Raw genomic sequence first — 16,651 nt, 5'->3', positions numbered from 1 at the left:
TACCCTGAGTAGCAGCAATCTGTCCCCTGAGAAGCAGCAATCTGTCCCCTGAGAAGCAGCAATCTGTCCCCTGAGAAGCAGCAATCTAGGCCATAATTCTGGGGGAAAGCACTAAACATGTTTATGCAACATAATAATCACCCTTAGAATCCTTCCCAAAACACATTAATTTGTATTTAAAATGAAGAATATCTACAATACAAATTGTATTGCAAATTGTATTGACATTGCACAATAGTAAACTGGCTTATTTTCCTTAATTTTTCCCTTCTTGATTTCAATATGAATGAGGAACCAGGTACTGGTATTTGTATGTACTCTTTCTTAGTCAGAAAAAGGCTAAATTTAAGAACTACATTTGAATAGTTAACATGCTGTATATTAGTGTAACAATAGTAGCAGATGTTCCGTCATGATGAAAGGGGGCATGGGAAGCAGCTTACTCATCCACTCCAGCTCTGGGCCCTTGATGCTGCTACAGTCGGTTGTGCCAATAACAGTTCATGTTGCCTTGGAAAAGTAGACTTTTCCTCTCCTCTTTAGCAAACACTTCTTCAAGAGATTTAGTTTACACCGAGTTTACACAGTTTGTTACGGTTTCAGATACAATTCTCAATTTATTTGTAATAGTAGATGGTAACAAATACATCTGTCTAATTGACCTACATTACTGACAGGATGTCAGTGGGGGGTTATCGCTGATGTCAGTTGGATATCAACTCATCTCTGTCCCGTAAACCTAATCCTGCATGTGTGCTCGTCAGGCCAGCAAGTCGATTTGGCTACTTGAGGGTAAATATTAAGATGGACTTTGGATATAAATATTACGGAACATCCCAATGAACATATGTGAATAGATAATGGTGGTTCACTTATCTAGCTGATTATTCAATAGTCTCAAGTTCCCTCCAGTGCAGAGTTTGTTTTCATTGTGTATTTCAGTTCGACATGGTTTCCTGCTCTACGTTTTGGGAGTAAACAACTGTCCATTATCATAGTGATAATCCTTCTCCTGGGATTCGCTAAACGGTTTACAGCTTTTCTTCCGGTAGTTTGAAAAAGCTCATTCACATTTTACCCGCTGAAATGACCAAAAGAATGGGAAACAAAACTACCCACAACTCTTTGATCTAGTAAAAACTCAGATAGTCACTGAAACAGTGTTTAACGTACGGAGTCATCGACGGCCAACAGTAAGTAGCCCGGGACTTAACAGGAGAGTTTAGCCACGACCGCTCTGCTCTCTGGTCTTTTTTTTTCTCTCATGGTAGCAATTTGACTGTGACAAGGATCGCAACATTTCCAGTAGCTCTTTGAAGTTGTGCCGATGCTTCATTAACACTAATTAGGTTGGGTCACCATGAACTGGACTACCGACAAACCCTTTAGCCTTTAGGGAAGGGGCCTGCCGCCCTTTTGACACGCACCACACTGTCATTGTTCTATGTATTTGACAGGAACATATAGGCACTTCTATACTGTTTCTGGAGAATGTTACTGTGAAGGAGAGCTGGCTGAAGCCATCTTTCCTCTAGAGACGTGACTTCTGTTTTTAGAGCGTCAAATCCCTTCATTAAATCGTATGAGCTTCCTCGCCAAGCAAGGGAGGGGCATGCATCATAGATTCTCTCTAGTCTATTCAATGATATTGTCTCAGCGAAGGCCCGTGTGTGTTTCTGTGTGCGCAGCAGAGGCACGGCTGGATCTAGCATACCTACTTGATTATATAGGCTTCACCAGCAGTTCAAGTTTATGACAGGGGACTTGCAACAGACTCTGGACTCCAGAGTTCAGTGAGATCCTGCAGCTAGGATCTCACTGTAAGAGTTAGCATTGCATAATGCATATTATTGCACTGATATAAATGCAAATGAGATTTGTATTATTATTATTATTATGTTTTTCTTTGCAGAATAGTCTACAGTGATATAATGTTTATTATAAACTGGGTAGTTCGAGCCCTGAATGTTGATTGGTTGACAGCCGTGGTATATAAGACCGTATACCACGGGTATGAAAAAACATTTATTTTTACAGCTGAAATTACATTGGTAACCAATAGCAATAAGGCACCTCAGGGGTTTGTGATATGTGGCCAATATACCACGGCTAAGGGCTGTATCCAGGCACTCCTCGTTGCGTTGTGCGTAAGAACAACCTTTAGCTGCGGTATATTGACCATGTACCACACCCCATGGGGCCTTATTGCTTAAACTCTTGCTCAATGTCTTTCAGAGCATGTCCTCTGGTCTAACCAAAGCAATGGAAGAATGATTGAGTCATCAGAAAATTGTCCCATTGATGTCTTTTCCAGTGTGATATATTGCACTGGTTTTTAGTGAGAAATCAGTCCAGTCTCCCAGCCTTTTCCATCCTAATGGGAACAACAGGAAGTGCCAACTCCTAGTTGACGCTCCGAGTCCGAAACCCCATTTTTTTACAGAGTGCATCCAACCATCAGAGAAGCAGGCTGCTTTCCAAATATCTCCCTCTTCCCTAAATAGTGCACTACTTTTGATGAGAGCCCTGTGGTCAAAAGTAGTGCACTACTTTTAAGGTTTCATTTTGTGACGCACACGCAAATGCAAAGAGTGGAGGGAAGTGTGTTCAGTCTGAAGGATTTCCATTCAGCTCCCAGTGATATATTGACATAATTCCCTAAGAGATAACCTCTGACCTTCTTCCCTGGACTCTGTCATGCAACGGAGCTTTGTCATTGGGTTTTCCATTCAGTGCGTTGGTCATTTATCATCAAGCTCACACTGGAATGAGTGGGTGAATGGACACGCATGTCAAAGGAGCATTGCAGATAGTATCACTCATTGCAGTGTGATCATATACACGGCTGCTATCCTCTTTAGATTCTACATATATGGAGGACTGTCATGATATTGATTGAATGTACAGTATTTGTCATTTTATCATTACATTTGAAGTACTTTGCTCTGTGAATGGACATTAGCATTGAATGTGTGGGTCATTACAGATGCACTGTAAATTATAGACAACTGTTTAGCATTTTTACATTTTATCGTTATTAACATTGTAAGTTCCCTCTCTGTGACAAGTGGCCTTGATGTCAGAGGAATATCACATTGCAGATACACTGCTACTATACGATATTGTGTACAACTCATGCAACTCAGACTCGTGTGTTCTGATATTCATTAAATGTGTGTCTCATTTATCATCTGGTTCACATATGTCTATGTGACGTGATGTAACAGATCTACTGATAGACTGCAACCACATTTAATACGTTGTAGTTCCGTTGGATTTACTTTACACATCAGGATTCTATAGAGAGAGCTCAAAAAGTACTCGCACTCAAACCAACAGTCATTGGTTATCACAGACTTGCCCTTGTGCCCTACGAGGTATTTTCACATGTCCCGATTTTCAATTTCCACAAAGCTTGGCCCTCCTCACAATTCATTCAGTCTGAATAGCCCAGGGACTTTTTCTTAGTTGAGAGAACTGTTTCTGTTGAGAGAACTCTCTTGAGAAATGTTCTGTCCTTTCTAATCAACGCTTTCCATTTTTTCTTTCCCCCCACACTCCGTGCCACACTCCGTGCCACACTCCGTGCCACACTCCGTGCCACACTCCGTGCCACACTCCGTGCCACACTCCGTGCCACACTCCGTGCCACACACTCCGTGCCCCACACTCCGTGCCACACTCCGTGCCACACACTCCGTGCCACACACTCCGTGCCACACTCCGTGCCACACACTCCGTGCCACACTCACCTGCCTGGAGTAACTCTGTCCTTTTTCCTGATTCGTCTCACTTGTTCTTGTTTTCTCTTTTGATCCCTATTTTTATTATTGAACCTTTATTTAACCAGGCAAGTCAGTTCAGAACAAATTCTTATTTACAATGACGGTCTACTCTGACGACGCTTGGCCCATTGTGAGCCGCCCTATGGGACTCCCAATCACGGCCGGATGTGATACAGCCTGGATTCGAACCAGGGACTATAGTAATGCCTCTTGCACTGAGATGCAGTGCCTTAGACTGCTGCGCCACTCGGGAACCCCATATCTTCGACCCCACACCAAGCCCGTCTGCCCTCCACTCTCCACCCCCCCCCACCCTACTCCTCTTACCATAGCACTGCTGGTGGAACCTCCATTTATTGGGGAAATTCTAAGCCCAGACCAGGCAGACTTCAGTAAGTCTATCTGATCTCTATGTCTTTTGTTACTATTTCCCTTCTCCCTCTATTCAAATACCTTGACGAATCTTATCATCATCTGCTCTGTTCAGCTAAACACTCTCATTTCCACATTCACCCCAAGACACCATTCCTGGGATTCTTGGTCTTGTGAAGTTTGAGTCCAGTCTGAAGTTTTTTTTCCATTTCAGGCAGGCTGCAATGTTTTCTGTTGCCAATGGAAAATTATGGGGTTGTTGCATCTTGTCATAGCTTTCACTCCCTCCCATTGACACCAGCATTTCCAGCTAAAAACATTTAGGTTCAAATAGGTTTTCATTTCTCTTTTGATGAGTCGCCGTGTGTCATTTAGTCTTGAAAATCATGTTAAATGTTTCACACTAAAGTGACTTCCAATATTCCCTTATTTCATTTTCAGGGTTGTAGTTTAGTTCCAACACTAAGCATGACTGAACTGGATAATGGGTTGGTCCACCCCAATGATGCAAACAGATTGTGTGAAAGGATCACTGCCAGCCAGTAGGATTTTTGTATGTGTAGTGGAAAGCCAATATGAGTGTTTACACTCAGGCTAAAAAGAAAGGTGGCCGGTGTGTAGAAGGAAAAATATAGAGAGAGCTCAAAAAGTACTCACACTCAAACCATAAAAAGGAAGAACTCAAGGAGGAAGTGATGCTAAAATAATATACTCACGTACTCCAGGATGACAGGGCAAGGTGCGGGGGTGGGGGAGGGGGGGACATAAACACGCATACGTTTCAGCCTTATACATTCGTCAAGTGCTGTACAAATATGTCACTACAGTGAACATAAAGTGGAAAATCAAACAGTCAATATAGTAGTGAAGTGTTCTGCTGTTTCCCTGGAGGGCTTTTTGACATTCAGATTGTGTGCTTGGGGAGAGAGAGCACAAAGGGGTTCCAGTAATATTGGGGCCAGAAGTCATTCCCTTGAGCTCTGAAGCAGTCTATTCTGTAGAACAGGGCCATTTGGCTGACCACTAGCGGTGGGGGAGGGGACAGAGAGAGACCCTCGTACTTAGCCGATTTCCCCGTGGGATGCCGTGGTGATACGACTTGGGCCTCGTTCTTGTAGGCTCATGGTCTCGTTCTTGTAGGCTTATGGTCTCGTTCTTGTAGGCTTATGGTCTCGTTCTTGTAGGCTTATGGTCTCGTTCTTGTAGGTTCATGGTCTCGTTCTCCCACACTCAAATTTTTCTTTCTCTATTTGTCTCTCGTTCATTTTAACCCTCACGCTCTCTTCTCTTTCATACTCTTACGCCCTTTCTTTCTTTCTTTCTTTCTTTCTTTCTTTCTTTCTTTCTTTCTCCCCCTCTCTCTCCTCCACTCCCCTGTCATAGGCACTGAATGGAGAGAAGGGGGTTGAAGGTCAGGCTGAAAGCGTCTGGGCTTTAAAGGCCAGCCTGGGGCGCGTGCTCAATCAGCTCTTTGTCTTTTGCTACAGGCCTCTGTGTGTTCAGAGGGGGGGGCGGCTCGCCTCACAAAACCGCCACATTTCTGCTGCACAGCTTTAATAACTAAATGCGTTTATGAATTAAGAGTTTGGAACGCTATTTTTCCAGGCTCATTTTTTCTCCCCCGCATTCTCTCACTCTCGGCAGGCAGTTTCATCACCCTTGGTGGTGCTTGACGGGGGATGTTCCCGTAAGTGGCATTCGGCAGAATGCTCGTCAGAGAGAGGGATAAGAGGAGGAAAAGAGCGAGAGAGGGAGAGGACATAGAGAGAGCAGGCCAGGGAGCCTTCGTTAAGCATTAAGGGCACAGCCCAACGCTGTAATCAAAAACTCATGGGCACTGAGTGTGCTCACCAGGCCGTGACGTGTCAGCAGAGCGGAGAGCTCAGAGGAGACAGGGCTAATGTCTGTTACTGGGTGTGTGTGTGTGTCTGTTCGCTGCAGGGCAAGTGCCAAGGGAAGTGATTAGATTATCTGTGGGTCAAATGAGGCCCTTTGGTCAGCCCTTTTGATGTTGCTTGTCTTCTGGTACTGTTTTCAAACCATACAATATATCCTTTTAGGCCCGGCTGACTGTATGGAACAGTCGACCATGTCCATGCCAGGCTATACAGCTGTACACTAGATAGTCAGCTCACTCTGTGGGTTTATTTTTTAGTCTTTAAAAAAAACACTTTTCTCCCCAATTTCATCATATCCATTTGGTAGTTACAGTCTTGTCCCATCGCTGCAACTCCCGTACGGACTCGGGAGAGGCGACGGTCAAGAGCCATGCGTCCCCCGAAACACAACCCCGCCAAGCCGCACCGCTTCTCGACACGATGCTCACTTAACCCGGAAGCCAGCCGCACCAATGTGTCGGAGGAAACACGGTACAGCTGGCGACCGTGTCAGTGTGCATGCGCCCGGCCGCCACAAGGAGTCCCTAGAGCGCGATGGGACAAGAACATCCCGACCGGCCAAACCCTCCCTTAACCCGGACGACGCTGGGCTGATTGGGTGTCGCCTCGTGGGTCTCCCGGACGCGGCCGGCTGTGACACAGTCCGGTATCGAACCATGATCTGTAGTAATGCAGCTAGCAATGCAATGCAGTGCCTTAGACCGCTGCGCCACTCGAGAGGCCTGTTCACTCTGCAACAAGAAGTGGCAGGTGTCATGGAGGAACCAGGCCAGCTTGTGCCAATGTCCCGTTGTAATTAGAGCAAACTAAGATCTGCTTTGAAAGGCAGATTCTCACCACCAACTGTAATTAGGGGCGGCAGGGTAGCCTAGTGGTTAGAGCATTGGACTAGTGACCGGAAGGTTGCAAGTTCAAACCCCCGAGCTGACAAGGTACTAATCTGTCATTCTGCCCCTGAATAGGCAGTTAACCCACTGTTCCTAGGCTGTCATTGAAAATAAGAATTTGTTTTTAACTGACTTGCCTGGTTAAATATAAAGAAATAAAAATAACACTGCTGCTGGCCAGTCTGCCCTGTCACTGGCACAATCATTATCAGACCCCTGAGGCCCTCAACGCAGTGTGTGTGTGAGGTACTCTTAATCCAACTTTTAATTAAACAACAGGGTTCCTAAAGCATGATGAACACACGCTGTCATTCTCATAAGGAACACAGCAACACGTCGTCTAGCAGTATGTAATTACTTCAACCGCAGAGAGGAAGGGGGGCTGAAAGAGAAAAACAGGAGGGAAGATGTGTGCATGTGTGTGTGTTCTGTTGACTAGAGGCCCCAGTCCAGGGTATACCCACAGAAAACACGACTCGTCAGTAGAGCCATGGCAAGTAGCAACTGACTGTAAGAAAGAACCCAAATATTGACTTCCTTCCCCCAACCTGGACCAGGCCAGGCAGAGACCGAGCTGAACAGAATCTGGCAGACCCAGGCCAGCTCAACAAGGTTGGCAGGGTTGTGAAAATATGTGCACCCTGAGGGTGAGCCGGCCTGGGATATTTAAAGGAGGTGTATTTGTGAGTGGTATGGGAGAAGATGTGCGTCTTGGAAAGTAAAATAGATCTGCAATAAAAATAGACCCTGTAATAATAAGACAAACCATTAGTTGTTGTTTCTTTAGTTGCTAGGAGACCAAGTAGAAAAGCAGTGACAGTAGCCTACAGTATGTCTACAGAAGGTGACACTTTATAAGTTGCATAAACCGACCATAGACCACCACTATGGATAGTACAGTATCTATAGTATGACCTATTTGAGTATGAACTGCATAGCGCCAGGTCAGCATAGCTTAGCTAGCCTCTGTTCTCCATAGGCAGTAGAGCCCCAGCCTCTCTGATGTGTTTGACTTCATGGATGGGAAGGGAATGTCGAGAATCACTCACTGGAGCTTTTTTCACCTCAGCCGTTGGTATAGTAGTGCTGCTGCCTGGGTTGGGGGTGTAGCTGGGCTGGGGGCTCCCTTCTCATTAAGTATCGAACTCCAACTGTGATGTCACCTGTTCACTGTGAGTAAAAGTGTAGCTCGCAAGGTAGTGAGTGACCCACCGTTGCTGACAGTGTGCTTGTACTTGTGTGTGCTTGTCCACACGTGTGGATGTGTGTGTATTTGTATGACAAGTGTTGACGGAAGTGTGTGTCTGACGTGCACGTTTTGTGTTATAGACAGAGAGTGTGTTTGTGTGTGCATGTTTATGCCTGCTGTGCCTCTCGTTCGAGTGTAAATGCGGCCCAGTTCTTAGGTTTACTACAGACCACAATATGGAACTATGCCTCATCATTTGTACATGGCTCTGAATTTAGCCACAGTTATGTTTCTCTGGTTTCTTTCTCCAAACATAGATCCACATTCTGCCAGAGGCACATTGTTCCCAAACAGTAGCCAAGCATAACTCTACATGAATCTCAATTCCTTTTGAACAAGGCAACACCACCAAAGGAAAATCTCATGCAAATGTGGCCTTGTGTACATTATGTTGGCCTTTATGTGCGCTGTGGTTCCTGTATGTCATTATGTGGTTAAACTAACCGTTGTCTTTCTGTTCTAGCGTACCACAGAGCTCTGGTGAACTTCACAGACTCCATCGTGTACAGGCCTGACATGGAGGACATCTACTCGCTGTCTTTCCAGGAGATTTCGGATGCGGTGGTGGACACGGTAGGCCTATTCTAGAACCATACACTGTGTACTGTACACGGTAGGCCTATTCTAAAACCATACACTGTGTACTGTACACGGTAGGCCTATTCTAAAACCATAAACTGTACACAGCCTATTCTAGAACTATATACTGTACACGGTAGGTCTATTCTAGAACCATACACTGTGTACTGTACACGGTAGGCCTATTCTAGAACCATACACTGTGTACTGTACACGGTAGGCCTATTCTAAAACCATAAACTGTACACAGCCTATTCTAGAACTATATACTGTACACGGTAGGTCTATTCTAGAACCATACACTGTGTACTGTACACGGTAGGCCTATTCTAAAACCATACACTGTGTACTGTACACGGTAGGCCTATTCTAAAACCATAAACTGTACACAGCCTATTCTAGAACTATATACTGTACACGGTAGGCCTATTCTAGAACCATACACTGTGTACTGTACACGGTAGGCCTATTCTAGAACCATATACTGTACACGGCCTATTCTAGAACCATACACTGTGTACTGTACACGGTAGGCCTATTCTAGAACCATACACTGTGTACTGTACACGGTAGGCCTATTCTAAAACCATAAACTGTACACAGCCTATTCTAGAACTATATACTGTACACGGTAGGCCTATTCTAAAACCATAAACTGTACACGGCCTATTCTAGAACCATACACTGTGTACTGTACACGGTAGGCCTATTCTAGAACCATACACTGTGTACTGTACACGGTAGGCCTATTCTAAAACCATAAACTGTACACAGCCTATTCTAGAACCATACACTGTGTACTGTACACGGTAGGTCTATTCTAGAACCATACACTGTGTACTGTACACAGCCTATTCTAGAACCATATACTGTACACGGTAGGCCTATTCTAAAAGCATAAACTGTACACGGCCTATTCTAGAACCATATACTGTACACGGTAGGCCTATTCTAGAACCATACACTGTACACAGCCTATTCTAGAACCATATACTGTACACGGTAGGTCTATTCTAGAACCATACACTGTGTACTGTACACGGTAGGCCTATTCTAAAACCATACACTGTGTACTGTACACGGTAGGCCTATTCTAGAACCATACACTGTGTACTGTACACGGTAGGCCTATTCTAGAACCGTGTACTGTACACGGTTGGCCTATTCCAGATATAGTGCACAGTAGACCTATCCCAGAGCCAAATAGATTCTCTACACTGTGTATCCATCCCTCCCTCCCCACAGGGGCTGTATGGTTTACACAGGCCAGGGCAGGATTCTCACACCTTGCATTCCACTGCCAAGTCATGTCTGTCAGCAGGTCAAATACTGTAGATCATTTTAGTCAATATACTTTATTGTACAATATACTACTGTACTGTACTGTCAATGTATGTAAGAGCACTTGTTAGGAACGTTTTTAAACTTGTTAAAACATCTGTATGCTCGTTTATACCCATCTAAGTATTATTTTCTCTCTTCCACAGTTGGAGTCAGAGTACAACAAGATCTCAGGCATCCAGACTGTAAATGTGGTCCTCATCAAGTAAGATCGCTGTTCACCTCCAGATGCTGTGACTTACTTTACTTGCTTAAGCCTGGGTGTAACAAAGGTGGTTCAGGGAACCATGATCGCGTGACGAGTAGCCTTGTCTGAGATCTGAAGACTTGGTTCCCAGAGCTAATGCTGAGGCTTCATCTTAGACTCTCCTCTGGTTGATTCAGCAAACACAGTCTCCAAGCTGCGTGTAACAAATCAATGTTCTTAGCATGAGAAAATCATGATATGCCCCGGGCCAAACATAAATTCAAATGGGAGCACTGTACTGCAAAATATACATTTGAGTCATTTAGCAGAGGCTCTTATTCAGAGCCACTTACAGGAGCAATTAGGGTTAAGTGCCTTGCTCAAAGGCACGTCGACTGATTTTACACCTTCATTCGCAACCTTTCGGGTTACTGGCCCAACGCTCTAAACCGCTAAGCTACCTGCCGCCCCAAATCGTTATTGTCATCACGTCCGTCTCTAACAAACCCCCTTGGTTCTGTCCTGGTCTGTTTAGGAAGATGCCCAGGCAGAATGGAGTGGATGTGTTTGTAGAGCTTGACGTGGGCTCTGACTACAACAACAACGAAAATCAGATCCGCAACGTGTTGTATGGAGTGGTGAAGGAGGGAACCATCGCCTCCTACATCACCTCTGTTCAGGGATTCCAGTTCAGACGCCTGGGAGAAGGTAAGGACCACAGGGGATAATGTTGACTCCGCATTATCAGGGCTGTCCAGTGTACGGAGCGGCTTCCATGTAAGGAAGTTGTCAAAGGTATGGCATCCATTTTCGGAAGTTGTCAAAGGTATGGCATCCATTTTTAGGAAGTTGTAACTGACATATTCCTACTATAAATGCTGTACAAGTGAGAGAGAGAAAAAAGGTCTAGTCTCATACCTGTAGTATTCTTTATTTAATTCAGACATTGATCATATCTCATTACAATCTTTCAAGTAAGCTAGGCTAGCCAGCCCAAGGCATCAAGCTAAAAAAGTTATAGGTGGTGCCCTCTTTTCACCGTTCTTCACTATTTTGACTTCTCCTCTATAAGTCTCCCCATCATTCTGGCCTATTTCTGTCAATAAAACAGTACAATATGAAAATAAAGAAAAAGGAGGGCTAGGTGAACTCTAAGTAGTGTCCTTAACTTGTCTCTCTGGTTTCTAGCTCTGCCCCTTGTGAACCCCATGGCTATCCCAGGTTTGTACTGTACCATGCCGACCTGGGTTCAATGCTATTGGAAATAATTTTAAATACTTTAGATGGGTTTGATTGAGCATGCATGGCTCAATGGAACCAGTAGAAAACTAGCAAAAGAGCCAACTCCAGGCAGGCTGAAGCAAACGCTAAAAGTATTTGAAAGACGTCAAATAGTATTTGAACCCAGGTGTGGTACCATGCCTGCTGCACGGAGACTGCCAGAGCTGCTGTAGAAACGATATGACTGTTCTGTAGCTATTTCTGGATGAGGAGCATGGAGATGACGACCAGCTCTCTGGAAATCTGTGAGAGTTGGAACGTTATGCATGTGTGCACCTAGAGTAGATGTCTGACAACGTTTTGGTTTTTGGATTGCCCAAGAGGACTGCGAAGATTTTTGCATGGCATGAGGATAGTTACAGATATTGCTTTTTGCTAAAAAATAAATAAATATAAAACCTTCAGAGTTTCTGTAGTGTATAAATCGTTAAGAGTTTCTTCAGAAGGATCTCAATTGCCTATCGAACCAGGCCATGTCCCACCTACGGTACACCTACGGTACAGTACAGTAAGCTGTTAGACCTTTGAGAAGCCCCAGGCCCGAGCATGACCTGCAGTGACCCAGGAGGGTCAGTGGAGGCTGGTGATCGAAGGACGGTTCATAGTAATGACTGGAATGGAATCAAACACATGGCGTCTGTGATAACATTCCATTCCAGCCGTTACAATGAGCCCATCTTCCGATTTTAAAGTGACGCCAGCCTCCACCGTGGAAGGTCTCCTTGTTTTAAACCAGACTTCTGAACAGCAAGCGTTGTGTTGTGTGGTGGCCTTTTAGCCGTGCATGTCTGACCCTTGAACCCCACCCCCCTCCCCCGTCTCTCTCAGTGATCCCCAACCCTCTGCCCTGCATGAAGGATGAGCACACGTGTCAGGATGGGGGTTGTATCCCTCTGGAGTACCTGTGTGACAACAGACCGGATTGCAATGACATGAGTGATGAGCTGGATTGTGGTGAGTGGAAATGGCATTGGTGTGGTGGAGTGTGGTGGAAATGGCATTGGTGTGGTGGAGTATGGTGGAAATGGCATTGGTGTGGTGTGGTGGAGTGTGGAGTAGTGGCAAAGGGTCTGAGGTTTGTTGAATCCTAAGAAGAGCGTTATATCTGGTTATTGCCTTGCTGTGGCTTCTAACACCATGGCGTCTACAGCCATATCTCAGGGCAACCCTGGTTATGGCTGTGTGAGCAGTATTTATAAACTCTTTTTGATTTTGATCTGATCAGATCAGATTCAGCCTGGACCAGTGACCCCCACCCCCACCCCTCCCACCACCACCCCCATCAAGAAGTCCACACGCCCCCTTGGCCCCCTAGGGCCCTGCAAAGTGGACCAGGCCACCTGCCAGAACGGGGAATGTGTCCCCAGAGACTACCTGTGCGATGGAGAGAGGGACTGCTCTGACGGCAGCGACGAGTTCAGATGTGGTGAGAATCAGGGACACACACGAAGACTTCAAAAGTGCAGTATACGCACAGGGAGGCACACAGAAGGAGGGCGAGAGGGGAGGGCAATAGTCTGTGTGCCCTTTTCTATCTCTCCCTTTCATCATCCTTTCACACACACACACACGATCGTCAGTCACAAAGCTTTGCATCTGCTTCATGTCAACACACCTGATCAATGTGTCTGATTTGAAGTGCTCCTCTGATCACGCCCCTCTGTCTGGCTCCAGGCACTCCCTCTCCCTGTGAACCCAATGAGTTCAAGTGTAAGAACGGCCGCTGTGCTCTCAAGCTGTGGCGCTGTGATGGAGACAACGACTGCGAGGACAACTCAGACGAGACCGACTGCCGTGAGTTCCACATCCCACGTTTATTGATTGAACATTAAAGGACCGCTTTTCTAGTCCTTAGACTAAAAAGCACTTTCAATTGTAAGTTTCTTTGTTTACATGAATGAAGATGAAGTCATTTTCTATCTCTTTCATGTGTTCCAGCCACCAGAGGTCCAGGTGACACATGTGCCCCAGAGCAGTTTGTGTGCCTCAGTGACCGCACCTGCATCCCATCTAGCTACCAGTGTGATGAGGAGCCCGACTGCCCTGACCGCTCGGATGAGTTCGGCTGCAGTAAGTCCCTGACCATCATACCATCTCTCCGTCTTTCTCTGTCCTGTCTCTCTGACAATCTCGCTCTAGCTCCCTGTCTCTCTCAGCCTCTTTCTCATTTTCTCTCTCCCTCACCCCCCCCCCTTTCTCTTTGCTCTTCCCTTTCTCTCTCCAACCCCATTTTCTCTGTGCATCCCTCTGCCTCTCACCTGTGTAGTCACTCCGTGCATCCCTCTGCCTCTCACCTGTGTAGTCACCCCGTGCATCCCTCTGCCTCTCACCTGTGTAGTCACTCCGTGCATCCCTCTGCCTCTCACCTGTGTAGTCACCCCGTGCATCCCTCTGCCTCTCACCTGTGTAGTCACCCCGTGCATCCCTCTGCCTCTCACCTGTGTAGTCACCCCGTGCATCCCTCTGCCTCTCACCTGTGTAGTCACCCCGTGCATCCCTCTGCCTCTCACCTGTGTAGTCACCCCGTGCATCCCTCTGCCTCTCACCTGTGTAGTCACCCCGTGCATCCCTCTGCCTCTCACCTGTGTAGTCACCCCGTGCATCCCTCTGCCTCTCACCTGTGTAGTCACCCCGTGCATCCCTCTGCCTCTCACCTGTGTAGTCACTCCGTGCATCCCTCTGCCTCTCACCTGTGTAGTCACCCCGTGCATCCCTCTGCCTCTCACCTGTGTAGTCACTCAGTGCATCCCTCTGCCTCTCACCTGTGTAGTCACCCCGTGCATCCCTCTGCCTCTCACCTGTGTAGTCACCCCGTGCATCCCTCTGCCTCTCACCTGTGTAGTCACTCCGTGCATCCCTCTGCCTCTCACCTGTGTAGTCACTCCGTGCATCCCTCTGCCTCTCACCTGTGTAGTCACCCCGTGCATCCCTCTGCCTCTCACCTGTGTAGTCACTCCGTGCATCCCTCTGCCTCTCACCTGTGTAGTCACTCCGTGCATCCCTCTGCCTCTCACCTGTGTAGTCACTCCGTGCATCCCTCTGCCTCTCACCTGTGTAGTCACCCCGTGCATCCCTCTGCCTCTCACCTGTGTAGTCACTCCGTGCATCCCTCTGCCTCTCACCTGTGTAGTCACCCCGTGCATCCCTCTGCCTCTCACCTGTGTAGTCACCCCGTGCATCCCTCTGCCTCTCACCTGTGTAGTCACCCCGTGCATCCCTCTGCCTCTCACCTGTGTAGTCACCCCGTGCATCCCTCTGCCTCTCACCTGTGTAGTCACCCCGTGCATCCCTCTGCCTCTCACCTGTGTAGTCACCCCGTGCATCCCTCTGCCTCTCACCTGTGTAGTCACTCCGTGCATCCTTCTGCCTCTCACCTGTGTAGTCACCCGTGCATCCCTCTGCCTCTCACCTGTGTAGTCACCCCGTGCATCCCTCTGACTCTCACCTGTGTAGTCACTCCGTGCATCCCTCTGCCTCTCACCTGTGTAGTCACCCCGTGCATCCCTCTGCCTCTCACCTGTGTAGTCACCCTGTTCATCCCTCTGCCTCTCACCTGTGTAGTCACCCCGTGCATCCCTCTGCCTCTCACCTGTGTAGTCACCCCGTGCATCCCTCTGCCTCTCACCTGTGTAGTCTTTCTTTGTACCGTGTACAGTTATATTTTTCCGAACTTTTTAAATTGGGGTTGGGTAGTGGGGACTAGTTTTGAAATGTGTGTGCGCCATCATGCGTCACACAGTGCATGCATCCTTGGCTTTATAGATGCTCATGTTGTTTTCTCATAACTTTCCCTTTAAGCTCCTCCCACAGTGACCAGTCCCCCGGAGGAATCTATTGAGGCGGAGCGGGGGGAGACGGTGACTTTCAACTGTGTGGCAGTTGGTGTTCCCACCCCCATCATCACCTGGAGGCTCAACTGGGGCCATATCCCCATCAGTGGCAGGTGAGTTGGTACAGTCCTCCTACTCCTTCCAACCTTGTCTGGTTCACCCCATAACAGCTCTTATCACAAACTTAGTTCGACATTTAGGCCAATGGCCCCATTCTGAATGACTCCTGAATCGATGGGATGTTATGTTGTGTTTGAAAATGTGTGTGTGAGTGTTGGCAAACATTCGACTCTAGAAAATGACATTAAAGTTGATATGCATCATACAAGTATTTCATGTGGAGTTCTGAACCCCTCTGTTGCGTGATACAACTGGCTTCTCGTCAAACTCTGTCTGTCTGATGCCATTATGGAAGAGAGTGTTGATCTGTGCGGTGATAGCTCTGGAAAGAAAGCCGGGATTAATTTGTGGGATTGTGTGAAATGAGTCTTGCGTATAATTGATTGGAAACAGACCATAACGATTTTAAAATGACTGAGGATTTGTCCGCTATCCAATCTCGATAGGCCACAAAATGCAGCATTTCATGCATTGCTGATTAAGCACTGTCATATATCTACAGACAAGTCATGTTTGACTTGATTCAAAGAAGACTCATCTTTCAAACACTTCTGTCATTAAGTATTGAGTTATTCAATTATTGCTTTGTGGCCAATCTTGTCCAATAACAGAGCTTACTGTACATCCATTGAATGGCTGTTTTATACAGTAAAGTGCTATATTATGCTATATTATCTGTCAAAATAAACTCCTACAGTTAACTCATTCACTATTAAATACCATTCTGAAAGCCTAAAGTTGCAGAGAGTAGGCTGTATGGCACTTCCTGTAGCAATATGTCAGTTCAGGAAAGAGATATAGAGTCATAATATTCCTTGTCCTCTGAACACCCTTTAGACACTCCAGTGTTAACTTTGAAAAGTGAATCGTCACTGTTTGGTTAGAGGTGAGTCGAACACAGGCTGCAGTGGTTGAAGCATCAGTGTAATGTAAGCAATGTATATGTATCGGTCTTCCCAGGATCTCATTGACCAGTGAGAATGGGCGTGGCAGCCTGACCATCCGTGACGTAAAGGAGGCGGACCAGGGGGCGTACACCTGTGAGGCCATCAACGCCAAAGGCCTTGTGTTTGGTATCCCTGATGGGGTGCTCAGCCTCACACAGAAACCAGGTATGTATTC

At 46.6% G+C, this 16,651-nt stretch overlaps 1 protein-coding gene across 12 annotated transcripts in view; it reads left to right on the top strand.

The window, feature by feature from the left end:
* LOC118359984 (basement membrane-specific heparan sulfate proteoglycan core protein-like) overlaps nucleotides 1-16,651 on the top strand; it is a 154,600-nt gene that overhangs the window by 57,288 nt on the left and 80,661 nt on the right. For 11 of the 12 annotated variants that reach the window (XM_035738966.2, XM_035738954.2, XM_035738960.2 and 8 more), the window contains exons 4-12: nucleotides 8,655-8,764; nucleotides 10,258-10,316; nucleotides 10,834-11,006; nucleotides 12,408-12,533; nucleotides 12,805-13,005; nucleotides 13,254-13,373; nucleotides 13,518-13,649; nucleotides 15,378-15,522; nucleotides 16,490-16,641. In XM_035738966.2, coding sequence (XP_035594859.1) covers nucleotides 8,655-8,764; nucleotides 10,258-10,316; nucleotides 10,834-11,006; nucleotides 12,408-12,533; nucleotides 12,805-13,005; nucleotides 13,254-13,373; nucleotides 13,518-13,649; nucleotides 15,378-15,522; nucleotides 16,490-16,641 — 1,218 coding nt within the window. Of the gene's footprint in view, nucleotides 1-8,654; nucleotides 8,765-10,257; nucleotides 10,317-10,833; nucleotides 11,007-11,486; nucleotides 11,520-12,407; nucleotides 12,534-12,804; nucleotides 13,006-13,253; nucleotides 13,374-13,517; nucleotides 13,650-15,377; nucleotides 15,523-16,489; nucleotides 16,642-16,651 lie in introns of all 12 variants that reach the window. The other variant, XM_035738964.2, reaches the window with a different exon arrangement.

The sequence above is a fragment of the Oncorhynchus keta genome, chromosome 27, assembly GCF_023373465.1.
Source record: "Oncorhynchus keta strain PuntledgeMale-10-30-2019 chromosome 27, Oket_V2, whole genome shotgun sequence".
Lineage (NCBI taxonomy): Eukaryota > Metazoa > Chordata > Actinopteri > Salmoniformes > Salmonidae > Oncorhynchus > Oncorhynchus keta.
The sequence above is the reverse complement of the archived record's forward strand: the minus strand, read 5'-3'. Positions and strand labels throughout refer to the sequence as shown.